Source organism: Aquarana catesbeiana, linkage group LG04 (assembly GCF_042186555.1).
Source record: "Aquarana catesbeiana isolate 2022-GZ linkage group LG04, ASM4218655v1, whole genome shotgun sequence".
Lineage (NCBI taxonomy): Eukaryota > Metazoa > Chordata > Amphibia > Anura > Ranidae > Aquarana > Aquarana catesbeiana.
The window spans coordinates 215,681,366-215,701,534 of NC_133327.1; the positions used below are offsets into that span (position 1 = coordinate 215,681,366).

Below are 20,169 nucleotides of genomic sequence, written 5' to 3' on the forward strand. Positions count from 1 at the left end.
TATTTGATTAATGAAACAGCTGAACAGAATCTACAAATGTTTATTTATATGAGGGTATCAGACTTCAGTGCTTACACTAGAGCCAGGTGATGTTCTTATTGCATACCCCTCTGTTTGTAGCAGATGTGGCTTTTTGAGTTTTATTTAACAGTAATACCAAACGAATAGTAATAAACTTGCAAATAGATATGAAACTACAGACATAGAAAGTAAAAGACCAGAAAGGATTTACATACTTGATTTTAAAGCATTTAGCTCTTTTTCCAGGACAGCTAAAGTCTCTCTTTCATTTTCATCTTCAAACAGATGGTCATGTCTGTCTGCCGAGTCAATAAACTCGATCTCTAGGATCTCTGAGGCAGCCCTGGACATTGGTCTTTCTCTTGCAGTGCTAGGCCTTGAATGGTTCAAAGGTCCAGATATTCTGTGCAGTGAGTTGGCAGAAAAAGCTCTTCCAGTGTGAATTCCTGAAATGGTTATAATAATATTAGGTAGAAATCATTACCTGTTTCTTCCCTCAGTTTTTGTCAACTCCACATAAAACACTATACATCTAAATATATTATGCTGGTACCTTCTTTTTGCACATACTGATTTTATAAAATAGGAGATACCTGGAATACACCAAAAGGCCTTTGAGACAGTTTTCCAGGCAGAAAGAGTTACATTCTGGTCATTAACTGGCATAAGGGGCTGGAATGTGAGAGAAATGGATGTATAGCTATGCATAAATTTAACCTGCAGGAATGGCTGTAACATTCTGGGACCAGAAGTGTACCCAGGAAGCCCCCTGGACAACTAATAGACAAGTTAGGTGGAGGTCAAATGGTACTTAATGTTGATGAGGCCAAAGGAATACTGCGATCACCTGGCAACGTGAGATTCTAAAAGTGCCAAGACTGGTATGTGAGATTCTCTGCCATTTCCATTAAGTTAGGAAATACATTCTACATACATTCCACTGGACTGTACAGAGTGGTCCTCAAACTATTTATTAGGCCAGATACAGCCTTCTGTTTGCTGTTTCTTAGTATATGTAGAGCGGCAGCAGGTTCCATTTGCTTAAATGCAGGGTTTTTTTTATTCTCAGGGATCAATGACCCTGGGGCATATTTGGTTTCCACTGACCATCAATGCCAGGGCATTTCTTTTTACTCAACTTACCGCTGGTCACATTCTAAACCTCCCAACATTCTAAAGGACACCGAACTGGCCCTTTGTTTAAAATATATAAGCACCCCTAGTGTATAGCGCCCAGATGCAATTGTTTTCCTGCAAAGGACCACTAAGCTCAGTAGTTTGAGCTCTTAGAAGTGGGAGAAAATTATTTGAGGCTTTATATGAGTCTGGGCTGCCCAGGCAATCGTACAAAGTCTTTCCTCTTAAAAAAAAACATGATAAAAAGATATAAAATTAGTTACTATACTTCAAGAGAAATTTCCACTTAAATAATTAATGATATTAAAAAATATGGGGAATGACATTTTCTGAGCTACTGACCTGGAATTAGTATGTAGTTCAGGAAAACAATATTAAAGTGTGAATTTTTTATGTACATGTTTCTAGGTCAGTAATTTTGAGTATTGAAACAAAGGGGTCAGCATAGCAGCAGGGAATAAGAAGTCTGCAATGGCATCCTCCCTGTTTTTTCACATGACAGTCTGCCTATATTTTCATGTTAACACATAAGCCATAATGAGGTTGATATACAAAAATGTACACAGGATAGTTTTGAGCTCTTAATAAGGATAGATAGGGTACATTAACACAACACACAGACTCTGGGTCTTTGGTGCAAAACATATCAAAAAGCCTGGGGAATTAGTTGTCTTCTTTGCACATTATTCCCAGTGCCCATAATAGTAAATGCTGAATGTCAGCTTCAGTGAATGAGATTATAGAATAGCTATATTAGTTCTGGATTACATGTCACTGTAGGGTAGACATGTTGGCTATACAAAACTAAGTCAGCATATCTGAAGGACACTAGAAGGAGATGTCAAATTCTCCATGAAGGTGAAAATAGTAATCATGCAATTCTAAAGGAGATACAGATATATATCATAAGTACAACTTGTTTTAAGGTAACAGTAAATGTATACTTGTTCTAACAAATAATGTACATACAAAGACAGTGTAGATGTAATAAAAATCTTGCTAGGTGTCCTTTATTACCATATTTATATCAACTTTATGCACATATTTAGAAGTTTTGCCTATAACAATAATTACATGCAAAAATATTTGTCTTCTACATAAAAGTATCCATTATAAATATACAGTAGTGCTGGGGAATGATGTTGGAGCGATAGTTGACATCCGCATTAATTACACAGAAGAAGCAACATGGTTAACGCTGTCTGAAAAGTGCCAAAATGAGTAGACTGAATTTTCCAGGGGTATGGTTTGCATCTCATTGAAAATAAATTAAGTTTTGTTGACATAGATGACTTATATACACTTATTTGGACCGAAATTCTACTGAAGTATAACTTAGCAATAAATATGAGAGCTCTGCAAGCGAATTTCAGTGATTAGTTGGCAGCAATGTACAGTGCAGAAATACTGTAGTCCATAAGTATTGCTTTGCATTACAGTACAGTCCAGCATGACCCTTGCATTACTTATCTGATGTTGTATTTCCTGCTGCCTACCTTTATTATAATGGTTCTCAACTTTTTCATGTCAGCAACCACATGGTAAGTCTTTTATGTTAAGGAAGATGACCTTTATTATGGGGATATTTTTCATACTGTAAATGTGTATTGTAAAGTAGACATTAATCCATACAATTTGACTTGCATTGCAAATAGTTTTATTATTCCTACTGATTAAAATTGTCTATTTTAATTAATAACAATGTCCATTCTGGATAGAGAGGGGTCATGTTAACAAAAGTAAATTAATATCAAGATGGGTGATGTGTGAGAGATGGGGGATTAGCAATGCAACATTCACTGATGTTTGAGAGGTCCATACATTCAAAAGGACCTTCACCTCACTGGAGATAGCTGTTATCATAGCCTGGTGCTCCCCCAGAGTGTTGCCCGATGCTGGATCGGGCAGCTCTGCATTTCTTGTGCTCACTGGTACCCCTTACAGGCCACACAAACTTCTTGCCAATGTTGCCAGAGGTGACAACAGTTGCATTTGCACAGGACCCAGAGCAGCTACACACTCACACTCTCTCCGAAGCCATTGCTCCTCTGGTGCCCTAGCCTCCCGGTGATACTCAGTGAGCCGCATTTTACGATGCTTGCATTATAGTTCTGAGAGCTCAGAGACTCCAGGGGGCAGGGCTTCGTTGGTGGTGCTGTATGCTCACAGCTAGCCAGTAGTGTGAGTGCTCCCTGCTCCGGGTGATGACTGAACACAAAAAAAGATGTCTTACTTCACAGGCTTTAATTGAGGTTCGATTCTTTGTGACCTGCATCCATCAGCTGCAAACCAGTCTGTGAAAGGAACACTGACTTTGCTGTGTCCAGGGATTACAGGTATGTGCTGGAGGCAGTGAGCCATTTAGTTTATCAGCAACGCTGCTGAATGGAGTGTGTGGAGATAAGGAGAGAATGTCCGTGTGCAGGCTGCCCAGAACTTTGCACAGACAACTGGTCAGCAGCCTGGGAATGGGGGGGGGGGGGGCGCTCGGCGAACGTATTTGATCCATAGCTCCCTGCTGGCTCCTCTTTGACTTGACCACCCTTTTACATCCATGTAGCAGGCTGAAAAAACAACTCAGAACAGAAGGTTTCTACCAGACAGTGGGCTCTAAGAACCAAGTCACAGAGAGCATGTCCTCCTATACCATCTCTTCAGACTAGAGAGAGCCAGAAGTGGAGAAAAGTCTGTATTGGGGGTAATTTAGGGGGAGAGTCTGTACTGGGAATGTTGTATACTGGCCTATGTGTTATCAACCTCTAAACCAGTGGAGTATCATCCCTGGGTGCAACGTATGCACTGGACCCATAGATGAGACATGTGTGAGGCACTACAGCTGCGCCTGTCACCAAGTACATACAGCGCCACTAAGCCTGGATTTTCCTCCCTCCACTTCTCCCAGCACTCTCACTTAGTGTGCTCCAGTGCTGCCCACAAAAAGATGTCTACTGTAGGGGGTAGAGGCAGGGAGAGGGTGAGAGCAGTGTCTGCAGAATGGTGGGAGGCCAGTACTGCTGCTGTGTGCCTGTAGTCAGCGTAAGTTGCCCCATGCATGCCACTGCCCAGTGGCCTCTGTAGTGCTGGAGCAATGACTTAGGACCATATACTTTCCTACCATCTGCAACTCCTCTCCCTGCACATACTACCCACTGCCATACACTCAGCACTCCTCTCCCTGCACATACTACCCACCGCCATGCACTCTGCACTCCTCTCCCTGCACATACTACCCACCGCCAAACACTCCACACTCCTCTCCTGTATATACTACCCGCCGCCATATACTCCATAGTCCTCTCCTGTATATTCTACCTGCCGCCTTACACTCCGCACTCCTCTCCTGTATATACTATTAGCCACCATACAAACCGCACTCCTTTCCCTGCACATACTACCCACCACCATAGGCTCTATACTCCTCTCCTGCACATACTACCCACCACCATACACTGCGCACTGTACATTACCTATTTAACATTACGACATACTGTAGTATGTAAGTAATCTCAGACACTATTTAACCACGCCCCAATATTTAGTGCAATTTAAATCACACCCACCATTATTTTTTTCTCTATGCCTAGGGGCACTTTTGATGTTGCACATGGGCCCACTGATTTCATGATATGCCCTGCACTGTAACTATTTGGTTCTGTATTTTTATTTTCTCCAGCAGTAAAAAGGTTTGGAGATTAGTTAATTTCATCTAAAATTGTCCCTACAGTAAGTAACTGAAAAAGAAACAACAGACTATAGGCTCCATTTTGAAAATGACTTGCATAAAAGATTCAATGTTCAATGCAGGATGCGCAAGTATCGCATTTGTACCAAAGTACCAAAAATGGTGCAGAAGTTATTTCCAATTACACTAGAACTGTTCTTGTGTCATAAAAACAGCCCCTTATTAGCCTAATTATTTTGTGACTTTTTTTTATTATTTAAAATAAAAAACAGACATCCAAAAAAAAGTAAAATGACAATGCACAAATATAAATTAAACTACACAAAAAAAAGGATAACAATTACAAAACATACAACTAAATCATCCCACATATCTCCCTGCCCCCAAAAAGAAGCACCCTCTATTTTTTTCTATGCTAATTTCTTCTAAGCACTAGTGAGCAAAACTGAGAGTTTGTACTTTGGTTAAATTCCACTTTGCTCACCCTTACTGTGTTGTAATACTTGGTACAATTAGAACATTGGTATAAACACAGATGACTTTAATATTTACTACATTGCAATAATTTATGCAGTATATTGTTACTGTTGGTTCTTTAAAACAACTTTCATGGCTTCTGGGGTCATTACCAAAGGGGGCGGAAGACTGTGCATTATTCTGTATGCTGTAGGCAGGAGAAATATAAAACATTAGACATGGGGGAGAAGGTTCATATAATTTGAAATGTCTGGGAGGAGGAGAGGAATTGAGAGCAGCCTAATACACTGAGGACAGGAAATCAGTGACTGATACAGGGAATAAAAAAATACATCAGATTTATATTAACTTCATATTAACATGTGTAGGAAGTGATGGATGGTAAGTAAAACAGCAGTAATGAAGCAGAGCGGTAAAATTGTCAAAGTTGAAGTCTCTCTGGATAAGGTGGTGAAAAAGTTATTATGAAAGAACAGTTTGAGCCTTGTTTAGGACAGTATAGAAATGAAGATTTGCTACAAAAAGACATAATACCATGTAACTGCGCTACTAATATTTTAATACATTATCTTCCTTAAATAATTAACAAAAGATGGCATCAGTTAGAAAAGAGGTGTGCAAGTGTGGGTGCAAACCAGTTGGCATCATAGACAGTGCGTTGTGATCCCCAAATTGTTAAATATACAATTCACCCCATTACCTATCGTGAGACTCCATGTAATGGTATAGATGCTGAATGCAAATCTATAATAATGAAAGAAGGTAAAATAAGAAACTCATAGCAACAAAGCTTCAGTGCACTACTAAAGTGATTGAAAAGGTAAAAGTTTTTTTTTTTTTACTTTAAGGCATTCTATGCATTAAGGTAAAAGATCTTCGGTGTGCAGCTTCCCTTCAGCCCTCCCCCCACACACACACACTTATACGTACCTGAGCCCCATCTCGACCCCTAGCGCTGTGCCTGAGAGCAGTAGCTCTCTCCTCTCTGGGCAGATTGATAGCAGCAGGAGCCATTGGCTTGTGCTGCTGTCAATCAAATCTTGTGACAAGGGAACGGGGCTGAGCCACACTGTCAGTGAAGACAGACACAGACCGCACATCTCAGGAATGAGCCCACGGGTTGCCACAATAGGAAGCAGCTTCCAATGGTGGCACACAGAGTACCAGCAGGGAACTCTAGACGAGGAGGATTGGGCTGCTCTGTGCAAAACCATTGAACAGAGCAAGTAAGTATAATACGTTTGTTATAGGTTTATAATCATGTTATGCCTGCTATAGATTAGAAAAATGGTTGATATGGGTAATATGTCTATATTTTTTTCCTTACTATTACAGCATACCACCTTTAATGTGATGCTAAACTCTAGTTAAAAAAAATATATATTCAAATATGTATTCTTAACTCAAAAAAGTACCCTCTATTTGCTCTCAGCCTCCTCCACATCCTAATTTCTTATCTGACTTCCTGTTAGAGGGTGGCTGCATTCATGCTCCATAGCCCTACTGTAGGTAGGAATGTAGCTACCCTGTCTTGCTTACTCCCAAGATGAATTAGGGACTACATGCAGTGCACATGACCGCAACTAACATGCATTGCTCATTCCAAGCAAACAAAAATGAGGGTGAAAAGGACATGTTCAGAAACTAACAGATGATGTCACCAGGAGACAGAAAAACCAAGTAAGAAACAATGTCTTGAAAAACAGATTACAGGGCCATTAAGTAGTGGATGTGAATGGATTTTTTATGGAGATCAAATATATTCTTTAACATCACTTTAAAGCGGAGTTCCACCCATAAGTTTCCCCCCCTCCTCCGTTGTCACATTTTTCACCTTTCGAGGGGGGGACCCATTTCCGACAGGTCTCCTTCCCCTCTTCCAGTAGACAGGCCGTGGCCCAATCTCCTGGAAGTTCGGCTCCCCTCCTATTTCCCCCGCCGCCAGGCCAATTAGAAAGCACAGAACGCTTCGCACATGCGCAGTAGGGAACCAGAAGTGACCCCAAAAGGCTACACTGCTGGGTTCCGTTACCAGGAATGGTGGCAGCAGCACCCGGAGTCGATCCGAAGATCGGCTGGGGTGTCGACATTGTGGGCTCCCTGGACAGGTAAGTGCCCTAATATTAAAAGTCAGCAGCTACAGTATTTGTAGCTGCTGACTTTTAATTTTTTTCACCCAGGCTGGCCTTCTTCTTTAAGGTAATGACCGGTCTATGCTATGATACTAACACATGCACCCCCACTGTAAATAATGCCAGGTGTCACCATTTTAAAGTAAGGGTAGCAAATGGATAACCCCAATAGGTATATATATGTGGGGAGATTCATCAACAAATCAGTGTGGCATTCACACCTAATCAATCATGTTGATCCTGCACAGTTGAGTCTGCAATTGTGTAGCAATTGTGCAATTTAATGTACAAAGGTCAGGCCCCTGATATCACATGGGTTTATCTAACTGAACTTTTTGACCTGTAACAAATACAATGGCAATTCCAGACTCTTTCCAAACTTTTTCCTTATTTTTTTCTATTACAAAAAAGCAATAAACCTTGGTCGCCTCCCTTCCCCACAGGTTGTGATTGAACAATGAAGAAGGAGCAGCAGACAGATAAGTTCATCTCTGGTCTCCTCCTGTCAGCATGCTCCTTGTGTGAACATGTGCATGTTGCTCATTTGTTTGGCTCTTAGTGCTGCCTCTCCGTCTCCTAGTGCTGACGGACGTACAGTGGGTGACAAGAGGCAGATATTAAGCAAGATTAAAACACTTACAAAAGTTGCATTTCAAATGCATTATTTATTTCAACAAAACTGAATTAACCAATGTTATATTTTTTTCTGTTTGGAGTTCAGCTTTGACTTGTTTTTATTATTAATACATTTATAATGTTCAGATTGCATAAACTTCCCATTCCAGGATTCCTCTATAAACTGAACACATTTTATAAAAACTCATTGTTTGCAAGATTATGTTGACACGTACACATTTTTGTTACTAATGACGGTAACCTCTGTGATTTTCCCGTGTCCTTTCTTTCTGACATTATTATTACTGTTTATTTATGGTTCTGAAAGTCACATACAAGTCCTTGTAAAATGAGCACTATAATTAGTTTGAGAGATCACTACAGAAAGGTCAAGTACCTCAAAATCACAATACTTATCACTACAGACAAGTACAATGGCTAAGAATAAGAAAATCCAGGAATTCTTTCTTTCTCTAGCAGGAAACACATCATACAAACTCCCAGGCATTATAATATGCTGTCACACATGGCACTTGACCAACAGTACTTCTATCAAAGCTATGTTATATTCCGGTGAAACTCTGACTCTTGAGGGAAGATAACAGTGAAAGCACTAATTTTCTTGGCTTGGTGTCACATTAAGTATACAAACAAAGAACAGAAAGAGACCAGAAGAGATATGAAGGTTCTAAATATAAAAAGGTCCTCGCTGAGCACAGCCTGCTGAACATAAAACGCAGTAGCTGCTGTTCTCTAGAAAGAATTGATGAAGGCCTGCAACCTTTGTGAATAAATTCAGCAGGAAATATATTTGCTATCTTGGCCGACTTTAATTGTCATCCATGCTGGAAGCAAGCCACGAGACTTCCTTAAATACAGTAATGAACCTTTGAGACATGTTTTTATAGTAAAATAAAGTAAGGGAGCGGATGTGTGTTTTCCTCTCTAGCCTAAGGTCTTGGTGTTTCCCAACATCAAAATGAATGCATAAAAATGATTAGCTGCTGCTGAAGGTCTAAATACGCATGAACCAGTTCTGCTAACATTCTTTGTATATTGCGAAGAAACATATTAAAGTGATCATACTTTCAAATATTTTCAAAGGTCACCCTTGAAATGGAACTTATGGAGACTATAAACTATACTCAGGACCGTGTGAAAACTCATCATCGTTTCTTATAAATATTCATGCTAAACTGGCAACTTTTATGGGAATATGGAATGTAATTAGTTCTGCAATAGCACCATAGGTATATAACAAAACAAGCATTTTACAAAGAAAACATTTTGTATGCTTGCTGGAAACCAAATGAATAGATTACAATAGCAGGGAATGCCATATAACAAAAAAAACAAAACAAAGCAAAAAAGAACGTTTGGACAGGGATGCAAAAACAAATAAACACACATGCTAAATAGAAAGAGATATATGGACTAGAAATGGATGATAGATAGATAGATAGATAGATAGATAGATAGATAGATAGATAGATAGATAGATAGATAGATAGATAGATAGATAGATAGATAGATAGATAGATAGATAGGATAGAGCATGTAAATGCCAGCATATTTCCCCTCCTGGAAAGCCCAGGTGCTATATACACTGGCCCATAGACATGAACAGCTTGGGTATGGTGCTCACATATTGACATATACGAAATAGAAAATTATCTATTTTTGCATACACTTGTACTCCATACTCAAGTGTACAATAGCACAGCCATATATATATAAGCACAGCCATGCACAGTCATTCATGTCTAATGGTGACTACACGCAGCAAAGCAAAACTAAAAACCTGACTATGAATATAAACTACACCGAAAATTCATGCTAGGGTGAACAAAATATTGTATTGAAATTTAAAGTTTTAGACCTTGGGATTAATAAGAATCACAAAACACTTGTATATACACTCACCGATCAATTTAATAGGTACATCTTGCTAGTACCGGTTGGACTCCCTTTTGCTTATAAAAATGCCTTAATTCTTCGTAGCATAGATTCAACAAGGTGTTGGAAACATTCCTCAGAGATTTTGGTCCATATTGACATGATAACTTCACATTGTTGCTGCAGTTGTTAAAGATCTGTTGGCTGCATATCCATGATGCGAATCTCCCACCACATCTCAAAGGTGCTCTATTGGTTTGAGATCTGGTGACTATGGAGGCCCTTTGAGTACAGAGAACTCATTGACATGTTCAAGAAACAAGTCGTGGGATGATTTGAGCTTTGTGACAGGGTGCATTATCCTGCTGGAAGTAGCCATCAGAAGATGGGTACAGTGCATTCATAAAGGGATGGACATGGTCAGCAACAATACTCAGGTAGGCCGTGGTGTATAAACGATGCGTAGTTGGTTCTAAGGGGCCCATAGTGTGCCAAGAAAATATCCCCCACACCATTACACCACCACCAGCCTGGACTGTTGATACAATGCAGGATGGATCCATGCTTTCATGTTGTTTACTCCAAATTCTGACCCTACCATCTGAAAGTTGCAGCTGAAATTGAGGATCAACAGACCAGGCAATGTTTTTCAATCTTCTATTGTCCAGGTTTGGTGAGCCTGTGCGAATTGTAGCCTCAGTTTCCTGTTCTTTGCTGACAGGAGTGGCACCTGGTGTGGTCTTCTGCTGCTGTAGCCCATCTGCTTCAAGGTTCGATGTGTTGTGCGTTCAGAGATGGTATTCTGCATACCTTGGTTGTAACAAATGGTTATTAGAGTTACTGTTGCCTTTCTATCATCTCAAACTAGTCTGTCCATTCTCCTCTGACATCAACAAGGCATTTTAATCCACGCATCTTTTTCGGACCATTCTCTGTAAACCCTAGAGATGGTTGTGCAAGAAAATCCCAGTAGATTAGATGTTTTTGAAATACTCAGACTAGCCCATCTGGCACCAACAACCCTGCCATGTTTAAAGTCACTCAAATCCCCTTTCTTTCCCATTCTGATGCTCAGTTTGAACTTCAGCAAGTCATCTTCACCACGTCTAGAAGCCTACAGTGCCTTGCAAAAGTATTCACCCCCCTTGTTTTTTTTACCTATTTTGTTACATTACAGCCTTTAGTTCAATGTTTTTTTTAATCTGAATTATATGTGATGGATCAGAACACAATAGCCTAAGTAAAATTAGAAAAATGTATGCATAAAACTATTTTTCAAAAATAAAAAACTTATAATTGGCATGTGCGTATGTATTCACGCCCTTTGTGTTATGAAGCCCATAAAAAGCTCTGGTGCAACCAATTACCTTCAGAAGTCACATAATTTGTGAAATGATGTCCACCTGTGTGCAATCTAAGTGTCACATGATCTGTCATTACATATACACACACCTTTTTGAAAGGCACCAGAGGCTGCAACACCTAAGCAAGAGGCAAAACTAACCAAACACTGCCATGATGACAAAGGAACTCTCCAAACAAGTAAGGGACAATGTTGTTGAGAAGTACAAGTCAGGGTTAGGTTATAAACAAATATCCAAATCTTTGATGATCCCTAGGAGCGCCATCAAATCTATCATAACCAAATGGAAAGAACATGGCACAACAGCAAACCTGCCAAGAGACGGCCGCACACCAAAACTCATGGACCGGGCAAGAAGGGCATTAATCAGAGAGGCAGCACAGGAACCTAAGGTAACCCTGGAGGAGCTGCAGAGTTCCACAGCAGAGACTGGAGTATCTGTAGATAGGACGACAATAAGCCGTACGCTCCATAGAGTTGGGCTTTATGGCAGAGTGGCCAGAAGAAAGCCATTACTTTCAGCAAAAAACAAAATGGCACGTTTTTAGTTTGCGAAAAAGACAGGTAGGAGACTCCCAAAATGTATGGAGGAAGGTGCTCTGGTCTGATGAGACTAAAATTGAACTTTTTGGCCATCAAAGAAAATGCTATGTCTGGTGCAAAACCAACACATCACCCAAAGAACACCGTCCTCACAGTGAAACATGGTGGTGGCAGCATCATGCTGTGGGGATGTTTTTCAGCAGTCAGGACTGGGAAACTGGTCAGAGTTGAGGGAAAGATGGATGGTGCTAAATACAAGGATATTCTTGAGCAAAACCTATACCACTCTGAGTGTGATTTGAGGCTAGGACGGAGGTTCACCTTCCAGCAGGACAATGACCCCAAACACACTGCTAAAGCAACACTTGAGTGGTTTAAGGGGAAACATGTAAATGTGTTGGAATTGTCTAGTCAAAGCCCAGACCTCAATCCAATAGAAAATCTGTGGTCAGGCTTAAAGATCGCTGTTCACAAGCGCAAACCATCCAACTTGAAGGATCTGGAGCAATTTTGCAAGGAGGACTGGGCAAAAATCCCAGTATTAAGATGTGGCAATCTCATAGAGACTTATTCAAAGTGACTTGGAGCTGATATAGCCGCAAAAGGTGGCTCTACAAAGTATTGACTTTAGGGGGGGGTGAATAGTTATGCACATTGACTTTTTCTGTTATTTTGTCCTATTTGTTGTTTGCTTCACAATTAAAAAAAAAACATCTTCAAAGTTGTGGGCATGTTCTGTAAATTAAATGATGCAAATCCTCAAACAATCCATGTTAATTCCAGGTTGTGAGGCAACAAAACACGAAAAATGCAAAGGGGGTGAATACTTTTGAAAGGCACTGTAAATGCATTGAGTTGCTGCCATACGATTGACTGATTAGCAATTTGTGTTACCAAGCAATTGAACAGGTCTACCTAATAAAGTGTCCGGTGAGTTTATATATCAAGTTGATCCTGAGGCGCATTGTATATAGCCCCATTACCTTGTACTTATGCTTACTGTGGATTAATTTATCCCACATCAAATTTTGACCTCCCACAAGTTGATGGATATGTCTGTGGGAAGCATGTAAGGGTGTACAGCATTTGGTGACTGCAAAGTGCTGGATTTGTATCTTCTCTGGGGCTAATGGATCCATGAATGTGCATGCCATGTATCTGTATAGCTTTATTCGCATGTGAATGATTTATCTTCTATAACCTGTTGAAGACTTGGCTTTACAGCACAGTTCATTTATGGGAGTTGTATATCACTTGCATGGATTCTTTTAATGCACTCTGAAGAGCTATATATGAAATATAACTGTCGGACACCGAGTAAAGTGATACGCAGTCCAGGTGCAAATATATTATTTACTATTCCAACGGATGGGATCTAACCTTTATGGAACATTGTGCAACTTGTTGAGTTACATGTAGTCCATATATATCATTACTTTTTCATTTGATGGGAGCTTATGGAACACTGTGCAACTCGAAGCCCCTCGAAGCCTATGTCTGAAATGGCAGGGGGTTACATCCAATTTAATATAATACAATTTCTGATGATCTACACACCAGGACAATGGGTGGTATAATTGTGATAATTTACATGAGGGTGCTGGTTTGTTTCTTTTAGCTTCTTATACTTGGTCAAGCATTTTAAATGTGTGTTTTCACTTTGTATGTTGATATGAATACATTTTGTAATATAAGATATTTCTGTTTAAGAGATCTATCCGTTTCTGGAGTTTTTTTTCCCCACTGGCATGTGTTTTTGGTGGAGCTTAGAGTCAAAGTCTGCTTTTTAGTTTTGTTTTGTGGTATTTTAGATATATACTGATGACTCATTCATATTATGTAAGCAGGTATTGAGCAGACCTGGACCTAGAAGATTTTTTATCAATTTTTGAATGCCTGTATGCAGCACCTGGGCTTTCCGGGGAAAAAAAAAAAAGACGCCATTGATACAACCTTAAAATATTTTTGCAAGCAAGCAGAGTAAGTAAATGTATTTTACTTGGTACAGGCTTCATGCAGTTCCTGCACAGCAAAGCTCAGAGTGGTGGAGGAAGAAGCAACTCAAGGAGCCAATCGCTTGTACTGCAGTGTGAGCGAGGAACATGATGATTGGAGAAGAGAGCAAAGTTACAGAGAGATGAGCTCAAGGGTCTACTTCTTCTCTTTTCACTGTCGAACCATAGGCTGAGGGTAGGGAGAAGTGTTACTGAACTACAGCAGAGAAAATAGGGTCTCCAGGTCTGCCAGACTGGGTTGTGCTCTGTGGCAGAGCTGTGTAAATATCAGAACGGGATAAACAGAAATACAAATCCTTCGGTAGGTAAACAGCTCCCATGTACATACTTCATGTGTGTATTTAGCTGCTTGCCTGAAGTTAAGCGTTAGCTGTTACTATCCACTGAATACATTTTGAGACACAAAAGCCACAGCATATGATTAAAAAAAGTGTATTAAAGAGTATAGAAGAAGGGTGTTTTCTTATATATTCCTTTTATTTCCCTCAGTCTGCATGAAGCTGATATCATCTAAGCAAATGTATCTAAGCAAAAGTAAATATTCAATTCCAGAGCATTTATAAAAGGCAATGCTTATTTTAGTTATGCAAGTACCTTGGGCTATTGAAACTGCTTGGTATGAATGTCAACCTGTTGCAAATTGGCACTGAATAGACTTGTAGTCCAGAGTAATTGTTCTCTATCCATATCACAAATGAATGTATATAGTACTATGCCATTTCATGTATAAAGTAGGTAGGGGGATTTTACAGCCTACATTTTTCATAAAAAGAATGCTTGACAGTAACTATATATTGCACTTTAGCATTTACTTAGGATTAATTGTAACAGGGAGACAAAGTACTGTAACTGATCCTGAAAAAAACAAAACTATTTGCTGTATGCTAGCGATGAATATTATTCATCATTTTCAAAACTATAATATTTGAAGAATTAAGTAACTGATTTTTTTGCATTTCTTTAACCTATAAAGTACACATATTTATTAATAAAGCAAAGTAGTTTAAGTGTACCCACCAGTTACTCTTTGGCTACCATATCTTGGAGTAGCACAGCGGTCTACAATACGATTGCTGTACTCAGCCTGAGCCTTAAGTACAATATCTTCAACAACAGTTTCATCTGCAAAGCTGCTTAAGCTGCTTTCTGGTCTCCAGTAGTCATTACCTAAATGGAAGGCAAATAGGAAACTATTTTATGTATTAGTGATTCATAGAGAACCATCTACGTAATATATACATGGAAGATCTATGTACACTCCTAAATAATTATTTAATATAGCATTCCACAGAGCAAACTATGATATGGTAATATGGTAATAATATGGTAAAGTTAGCACACTACTCATTAAAGTGGAGTTCCACCCACTTTTATAACTCTTCAGCATCCCTCACTAAACTGTGCACTGTAAATGAATTGGATATTTTTTTTTTTCTCAGCACCTACTGTATATCTGCTGTATTCATTTTTCACTTCCTCCTCCCTGGCTGCGGCCCATCGCATCATTTCCTGTTTGCAATGCCTTCTGGGAAGGGGCGGCAACTTCCTCTGACACTGCCGTTGCTATGGAAACCGGACCTGAAACCTATTACACTGCTTGTGCTGCACTGAGCATGTGCGAGATCTGCAAGGATGAGATCCAGGAAGAAATACAGTCTGGCTTCAGATGCCCACACTTAAGATAGCCACGGCCTGCTGTAAGTTTATAAAATAACAAACTACTGCTATAAACTAACAAAACAGACCTTAGTTTACAGACTAACGTTACTAGAATACATTAAGCTTGTGTATTATAGGGGTATTTTAATTTAAAAAGTATAATTTCGGCCGGGAACACCACTTTAAACATTGCAGAATATACAACACTTTTGGCTTAGTTTTTCATAATTTCTCAACCATTTATAATCAAATTATATGGGCTTTGCCTTATTATTTTGCACCTATTCCCCAGAAACATGTGTTATTAGGTCTCATTTCATGTATATTCAGCAATTTGATAACTTGCCAATAAGTAATACATTCCTTATGTATATGATAGATTGCAGAAACCTCGTCCTATCTATTTATTTGATTGAATATGTAAAGCATAGATGCAGGTCTTGGTCAGCATTGACGTTCTTACTTTATACCTAATTTAATACTAATAAACAGCAATAGATTGTCTTCTTGCAGAAATTGGGATCCTCAAAGTTCCCAGGATCTCTCCAGATAACCTGCCCCCTCCTACGTACTGCAGGCAAAGGGTAAGGCAAGTATACCCTATAAATATCTCTCCTGTGAGATTTTTCAATGGAAATGGGGAAGTGGGGGGCAGTGGCTAACTAATAGTTGTACTTTGTGTTTTGATGCAAGGTCTGAATTCATAGGCAGTTATTCAGACAAAACTATATTACTTTAAACTAATGGGTTAGCAAACTTTTTTAGTAATATGCTCCATTGTATCTATGCATCAATCCATTGTCCATTGAATTTGTTTCATGTTGTTCTTATATGGGCAGCACAGTGGCTTAGTGGTTAGCACTTCAGCCTTGCAGCACGAGGTCCTTAATTTGAACACCTACTAGGACACTACCTGTATAGCGTTTGCATGTTCACCCTCTGCTTCAGAGGGTTTCCTCCCACAATCCAAAGACATACTGGTAGGTTAATTGGCTATGGTCTAAATTGGCACCTTGTGTGTTTATGTATGCATGTGAGATAGGGACCATAGATTGTAAGCTCTGTAAAAGGCAGAGATTAATGTGAGTGTACAATATGTAAAGTGTTGGGTAAAAAAATGCCATCACTATATAAATACTTTTTAATAAATTCTACTTTTTTATGACCATACAGTATGTAGAACTGATTTTGGGACCTTGTACTGGCACCACTAATATGCATCACCTAATTTGGATTTTACTTGGATTTAAAGACTTAAGATATACAAAGCCAGACTAGGGATAGCAAATAATGATGTTTTAGGCAGATGAAAGAAAAAGTTTGTTGTTCTATTGAGAATAATATCATATAATTCATGTAAAACCATCATACGTGATTATCCTAAAACACTGGTTATGTTCTTGGAATTAATGCATGGCTAGAACCTTTGGAAGTGAACATTGATATTGATTACAATCCTCGGTCTCAGAGAATCCATGCTGTATTAGGAACCAATTTTTAAGATATATTAATTCTATTGAGCTCTCTAAAGCTGACCATGCACTATACAATATGAATGTACAATGTCCTCCAGATTTAACAAAACTATGTAATAGGAGGGCAAACCTAAACAGATCTTTCGAATAGTATCAGATCTGGCAGGCTCTTCTGCTACATAAACAAACAAAACTCCTTTGGGTACATCGCTATTCGATATACATTATGAACAACACTATTGATTAGTAATAATTTGCTATGAGCAATGTACAGTATATACTAATATCATAAATAACAGTGATAATGTGATAAAGTCCAACACAATGTAGTGGTATAGTCCAACACAAAGTGCTCAGTGCTGCATGCTGCTCCAAAACAATTCCATATAGTGTAACATGTAAAATTCACCAAATTTCTAGTGATGAAATCCACATACATGCTTCATGCACACTCTTTGTGACCCCTAACTTCTCCTGTATTCACCAAAACTATTTGACCTCTTGCACTAGTAAGCGAGTCAAAAAAGCATTTAATGGCCCCCAGGGATAGAAACTCTCGGTACTCAAACTCAATTTCACCTTTGTTCCATAAACAGCTTCAGTTGCTCATATTGCATGCAGAGAATGATGTTACAGAGGTGTAAAAAAAAAAAAAAGTAAAAAAACTTTCTATAGTGAAATTATTTATTATGTGTAAAAGTATAAAAATAAAAATGCACTCACATAATGATCTACATAAATTGCCTGTACAGGTGGTCCCCTAGTTACAAACATCCGACTTACAAACGACTCCTACTTACAGAGGGAGATAACAGGAAGTAAGAGAAAATCTACCCCTAGGAAGGGAAATTCACTCTTGTAAGAGCTATTATGGGAAAAAGGTACCTCCACTGATGCTTTATCACCAAGTCTGGTTTCCACAACCCCCCAAAATTTTCAAAATTCAATTGCCATTAGGACAGAAAGTGAGGTGAAATCTTCTGAACAGGGGCACAGACAGCAAAACAAACGTTGCAGGGGTGTCAACCCCTCCCTATGCTATCCAAAAAGCTAAACATTATTTTTTTTGTCTGAAGCTACACTTAAAAAATGTACTTGTTCCGACTTACAAACAGATTCAATTAAGAACAGCCCTACAGACCCTATCTTGTTTGTAACCCGGGGACCGCCTGTAATCAGGAAGCACTGCTCTGTCTGTACCCAGTGTGTGCTCCAAAGAGTGGATATGACATCACCTGGAACTCTTGCCCAGCACATTTCATGATCAATAGCGGACGCTTACAGGAGCGCGTACTCCTAGTTTCACCTCCACTTCGCCAGAATTTCTTCTCCATAAATTCTTTTTATCTTTGATAAATCTCTGCTTGACAATATTTTTAGGTTTTTTGACCTGACCATCTTTTTTTTAACAAACCTGAGGGGATATGATAGACGCGTCATAAGTGCATAGTTTGGCTAATATCTTTATGTCAGATTTTGAAAATGTACTTATGTTTAACAGTTCACACCACTGTAATTTGATATCTGGTTATTGCTGCTATATAGATGTTTATTTTTGTTAGAATGGTGGGATATAAGCTCTGCTGACTTTTGTAAAGGTTCCACATAAAAGGTTACCTTTTTATTTAGCTTTACTTTGGAATGTCAACAATATTGGGCTGATTTACTAAGATCATGGAGCTTGTTGTTCAGTCTTCAACGTGGATTTTCACTTAGCTTACTGAATGGGGTGAAGTTATGCTGACTTCAATTATCCAATCATGTGTGAGCATAAATCCCATTTTTTTTTAATTTCCTTGCACGTGAATTTTTCCCTAGCTTTATCTCTGTCATTAAGTAATAATTCAATGTAGAATGAACATGCTCTACTCCTTTGGTTTTTGCTAATGTTTTGCTTCTTTTTTTTTTGTGGGTGGGGGAGTTGTGATTAGAGGAGCTCTAAATTTCTTAGTTGAAGAGGTAAAATGGATGGATTACATGTTTTTCAGAGGTTTTAATTAATGTGTGGCCAGGATATTGATATTCAAGTTTAATATAATTATATATTAACCATCAATAAAATAGCCTTAAAATTTGTCCTTAATAACCTCTGTAGCTGAAGACACCAAAGAATAATTCATACACAAAGATTATAGCAGAAGCACTAACATCTTTATTACTCAACAGCTCTGCTCACCCTGCTCCTTCCTCCCCGACCACCAGCTTTGTGTTAATATTAGAAATTAGAAGGGTGGAAAGGTGGAAGCCTGCAAGGCCACTGCTATGAGGGGGAGCAGGGTGACATGAACTGTCTGAGAGAAGGATTTGTATGACTTCAGTGCTTCTGTTTTAAATTTTGATGATGTATTGCTCCACAGTACCTACAGAAACAAAAGTCAGTGAGGGATTGTTTTGAAACTCATTTACGGCTTGTTAAGAATATGTAAAAATAAGTGAATGATCATAGCCCAGCCACAGATTCAAGAGACTCCATTTTGAAAGCATTATTTTGAGTAGAAACACAATTTATGAAGAGTTCAGCATTTAGTATTGAAGGAGGTTTAATTACCAGGGAACTCTAAGAAGACATTAATCCAGATAGAGGCATACTGGCTATATAGATTGGCAGCAAACAACCTGCTTGGTCATAGTGAGAAGCTTTAAGCACTTTTTGTGATTCTTCACATCTTTTGCAAATGTATTTTCCAACTATCAGAGAGAGGACCAACAGGCTTAGTCAGTTACACACAGGATGTCAAAAACCATGCAGTGCTTGGCTCTCTTGTTAAAAACACCAGCATGTTAGGAGTCGCATTTTATTAATTATTTGAAAATAAACTACTGTTTATAAATAAAAAAAATCTATTAAAAAGTGTGTATCAAATTCAGATTTGATCAAAGTTGTTATACCTTATGTACCAGCTTCATAACTGCAAAAGAAGTAAATCAGAAAATTCATATTTTTCTTTTTTTATTCTATCTTTGGTATAAATATACTGAGCCAGTCTAGGTTTAATTAGCATTAAAAACGTGAAACATTTAGCTCATGCAGGATAATAATAAAACAAACTGACAAAACTTTAACATCTCGTATTTTCTCGCTTTCAAACATGAAAATAGTATAAGAAGGATGAGAAAAGGTGGAAATGGATGTCTTCACATTTTTCACAAGACA

The 20,169-nt window shown here is 38.8% G+C and overlaps 1 protein-coding gene across 2 annotated transcripts in view; it reads right to left on the bottom strand.

Annotated features, from left to right (window-relative positions):
• The window catches only part of ZBBX (zinc finger B-box domain containing), a 427,325-nt gene that overhangs the window by 29,181 nt on the left and 377,975 nt on the right, over positions 1-20,169 (bottom strand). The window contains exons 17-18 of one of the 2 annotated variants that reach the window (XM_073626141.1): positions 14,899-15,048; positions 237-467 (exon numbers count right to left, since the gene is read on the bottom strand). In XM_073626141.1, coding sequence (XP_073482242.1) covers positions 237-467; positions 14,899-15,048 — 381 coding nt within the window. The remainder of the gene's footprint in view (positions 1-236; positions 468-14,898; positions 15,049-20,169) is intronic. The other variant, XM_073626142.1, reaches the window with a different exon arrangement.